Raw genomic sequence first — 4390 nt, 5'->3', positions numbered from 1 at the left:
GAGAGAGAGAGAGAGAGAGAGAGAGAGAGAGAGAGAGAGAGTTGATGTAAGAGATGCAAGATGATTGCAAATACAAGGCCGGATGGCAGACAATGAGTATAAGAACGCTATACACAGACAGCGAAAGAAAAAGAACAGCAGGGTCAAAAGAATCGGAGGAGTAAATGACGGAGTTGTTATGGAAGAAGTTATAAAAAATGAGAAATTTGTTTTAGTATTCGTCTCATTGTATAGATACAAGGAAATTTGATAAAAGTTAAATTTTAATTATTGCATTTTTACCATAATTTCTGACATCACCCACGTTGGCAAAGGTATAATTCCAAATTTACTCGTCATACGACGGGTAATACTCTAGCATACACACAGACACACGCACACATACACTCACACGCACACATACATACGCTTACCCACACATATCACTTTACAGTGAGTGTAAACATGATTATAGACATATTGATTTCAGAAAGAAGTAGAACTTTCTGAAAACCACTGTGGTCTACACCAGTTTTCCACAACGTTATAAAAAAAAATCATATAGATACCAGTGTAATGTTGTAAATAATATTCAGAGTTGTGGACACAGTATCATGCATTTCTTCTCGTTTATCATAAAATAAGCTTAGTCACATATGCCGACCGTCTGCAAGATTGCACTGGGTAGCCATTTGCAATTCTGTTTTCATGCAGGCCCGGAGATTGAAGCAATGTTGACGCCAACATTGCAAACAAACCATTTGCGACGGTTACAGTTGCTGCCACGTATCAACAATAGTGTTCCTGCATGATCGCACATGCTAGAAACAGCTGCCAAGTCTTTCAGATCTAGCACTATTATCTTAAAATACTGGAGGGACGTATTAGATAATGTTGTCCTATATGTGCTATGCTTAAGTATCTTTGTATTCGATCCGTCTTTGATAAAAATCTCTTTGAGCTAAATCTAATTTAAATCGCACACCATTGTTTTAAATAAAGAAGGACGCATTGGATAATACAATCCTGATATATAAAAGTAGCAAAATGGTTACTTCTGGAAAACCTTTGGTCGTTAATTTGTTTTAACAAGATTGACCATGAGCTAAACGACAACAACTTAAGTTTGAATGGTCCCTGCTGGAACACGTTTGATCATAATTCTGCTCAATCAAGGTGATCTGGTGCTAAATAGTATTAATTTAGGTTGGAATGGATATTGTTGAAGCATCATTGAACATAGGTTTGATCGATAAAGTTTGACCTGGAGCTAAACAACATCTTAAATAGTGATGATCACTATTGGAACGTTTTTCATAAAAGAGCTACTGAATTAGAGTTGATCTCGAGATGAACAGAATACATGCTGCCACAAGCTAGCGTGAGCGTTTCTACCCAATCGCTCGCCCTGCTTGTGTTAGCAACTAAATCTCCGAGCGATTTAATTGTCTCTGTATTGATGCGACGCACTTCTGGTTACTGGATTAGAATCAGTAATTTATTGACCGATGCTTCTATTCATACTGTCATTAACATTTTTATTAGATACACTTGATACCCAAATATTTATATTCATTTGTCTTTCTTCCCGTTTACTCATGCACCAAAACAAAAATTTCCCTTCTTACTTATAAATGCCTTCTGTTTAATTTTTTTCTTTTATCTAAAATATTTTTCATTTAAATCTTTTATCCAGCAAACTAAAGTTCAAGGAACATGTGTCCAGTTTGGGAACAGAAGGAGTGGTGTCCCGGCTTGTTCAGCTGGCCAATATTTAGACATCCAATCTGAACAATGTCAAGGATCTTAAAATTCCACATGGAAATACAAAGAAGGTAGCAAAACGACAAAATATAACAAACAACTGAGAAAAACGAAGGAAAAAGAAAACAAGAAGAGTCCTAAAATGAAAACATAACACACACACATAAACAAGGAGAAAATATGAAGCATTCAAATGACTTTTAGTTAGATAAATTTATTTAGACAAAGAAATGTAGAACTTGTTTTGGTATATCATATGTACTAGATATTCAGAAATGGAAAAACAAAACAAAACAAAAACAAAATAAAAAAAAAAACAAAACAAAAACAAAAAAAGCTCCAGGTGAATATTTGTGCTAAAGTATTGAAAATTAAAAAGACTCCTAAAATTTTCCCCGATCCTCCTGAGAATACTCGTTAAAAATTGTTTTCTATGAATGCCAGTATATTTTGTTATTATATAGACATTATTCAAAGTATTATCGAACAGATATAACTGTTATTTATTCTATTAATCTCCTTTATCTCAGTGGTTCGGCTACATATAGATATTACCTTCAAATTCTTACAAAATATACAATATAAAGCAAATATTATTAAAAGGAAGTGGTTGCTTGTCCCACGTGGTTGCTTGTCCGAACAGTAAGATAGAATTTTTATATTATTCAGACTTAGTCTTCAAAAAGTAAAATTTAAGGTGAATTCATCCTAAATGTACAGGAAGCCTTGGACTTAGTAAAACGCTCATCATTTACACAGCGGTCCTTCCGTCAACAATAGTGAAGTATATCTTAACAAGCGTCAGATATAGATGCTAAAAGGAGATTAAAAGACATCGTTATTCGTTTATGTAATTTAGTTTGCTTTAAAACATATCTTCAAATAATAATGATGACAATGATGAGGAAGACAATAAATATAATAATAATAATAATAATAATAATAATAATAATAATAATAATAATAATAATAATAATAATAATTCTTTCTTTATTTGCCACAAGGGCCGCGAAAATTTAATACACAGACAAGGGACAATGGGAATTCACATATTGTAAGGAAACAGTAAAAGTTTGAACGACATTGTTGCATGCAGAATAATTTTAATGCATGACTGCCGTCGGAGAAGTTTAATTCTTGCATACATACATACATACATACATACATACATACATACATAAAACAATTTACAATGCCATCTGCAAAAAAAACTGTCCTGAAATAAATTGAGAAAATCCCTCTGTTATAGAATATATTCAGTAACACCAACTCAAGGAATACTGGTGGAATATTTCCCATCAAAACTTCTGTCAAATGTAAACATGAAAGGCCGGATATTGTTGTTTGGGACAGAGGGGCAAAGGTATGTACCATCATAGAGGTCAGCTGCCCCGCAAATATAACTATCTCTTTGAAAGTCAAAGAAAAAGAGGATATCATTGGACAACTGCTTCGACACCTCCAGCTTCTATATCCAGATTATGAATTCATATTCATAGCAATAATAATTGGAGAATTAGGCTTTGTTAGTAAATGCTTAAAGGAGAATCTGGAGAAATTGACCGGCTGATTCGTACATTACACGTGCAATCTGTGAGTGGAAGAGTAATGATATGCAAGAATCTTCTCAAGTTCCAAATGCGAATTTGTCTGTGTTAACTACATCCCAAAGATGGAGCCTTGTGTGTGTATATATATATATATATATATATATATATATATATATATATACATACACATACATATATATATATGTATATATATGTATGTATATGTATGTATATATATATGTGTGTGTGTGTATAGATAGATAAATAGAAATGCACACATGCATACACATACAGCATACATACTTGCATACATACATACCTACGCACACACAGACACACACACATGATTTTATGATGCAACGTGCGGATGCTTTGGGATGCATCACGAGTCATGTGTCTTGTATTTAGATGGTGTTCGAGATTTTCAACATCAGACACCCTCATCCAATTGATCCAGCAACAAACCACTGATCTGTCCTCTTTATCCAAAGCTCCCCTTGAGGACTTCTTTGCAGTTTTAGCGATGGAATTTACAGCCTTCCTCTTTGCTGCACCAGCAACTCCAAACCCAATGTATAATACCACCAGCCTTCACGTACGCACACACTCACACACACATACATATATAAACATAATACATTCATGTATGTTTACATAGCTTCCTGTACTGTGATGGAATAAGTAATGTAACAAAGAGAATTGAATAACAATAACTACATTCTTAATTAGTCATTGCACATGTAACAAGTAATTTATTCGTTCTATATATTTCTGTAATGCTTCATTTGTGTGGGAGAATTACTCAACTAATATAACAGATTGGCACAGTCTGGTTAATTAGTAGACTGTAGTTTAAATTGCAAACTAATAATCTAAAACAGTTATTACTATACACTTAACTAACATATTGATTCTACGTTATATATTTTCAGACTGCTTCGTTAGTTTTTCACAAACAGAAATAAGAGGGTTAGATTAAGAAGCTTAATTATTAACCATTATATTAACTAGTAAGAAAGTAATTCCATATTGTAACTTGGGAAGCATAGTCGAGTATGTAAATACATATAGATATATATACATATGTGTGTAAACAA

The 4390-nt window shown here is 33.2% G+C and overlaps 1 protein-coding gene across 2 annotated transcripts in view; it reads left to right on the top strand.

The window, feature by feature from the left end:
• Nucleotides 1-2148, top strand: part of LOC106874905 (uncharacterized) — a 93925-nt gene extending 91777 nt beyond the window's left edge. For both annotated transcript variants that reach the window (XR_008264979.1, XM_052971002.1), the window contains one exon: nucleotides 1676-2148. Coding sequence is in view for 1 of the 2 variants with exons in the window: in XM_052971002.1 (XP_052826962.1) it covers nucleotides 1676-1789 (114 nt within the window). In the remaining variant the exon portion in view is untranslated. The remainder of the gene's footprint in view (nucleotides 1-1675) is intronic.
• The last annotated feature ends 2242 nt before the right edge of the window (nucleotides 2149-4390 follow it).

Source organism: Octopus bimaculoides, chromosome 10, assembly GCF_001194135.2.
Source record: "Octopus bimaculoides isolate UCB-OBI-ISO-001 chromosome 10, ASM119413v2, whole genome shotgun sequence".
NCBI lineage: Eukaryota > Metazoa > Mollusca > Cephalopoda > Octopoda > Octopodidae > Octopus > Octopus bimaculoides.
The sequence above is the reverse complement of the archived record's forward strand: the minus strand, read 5'-3'. Positions and strand labels throughout refer to the sequence as shown.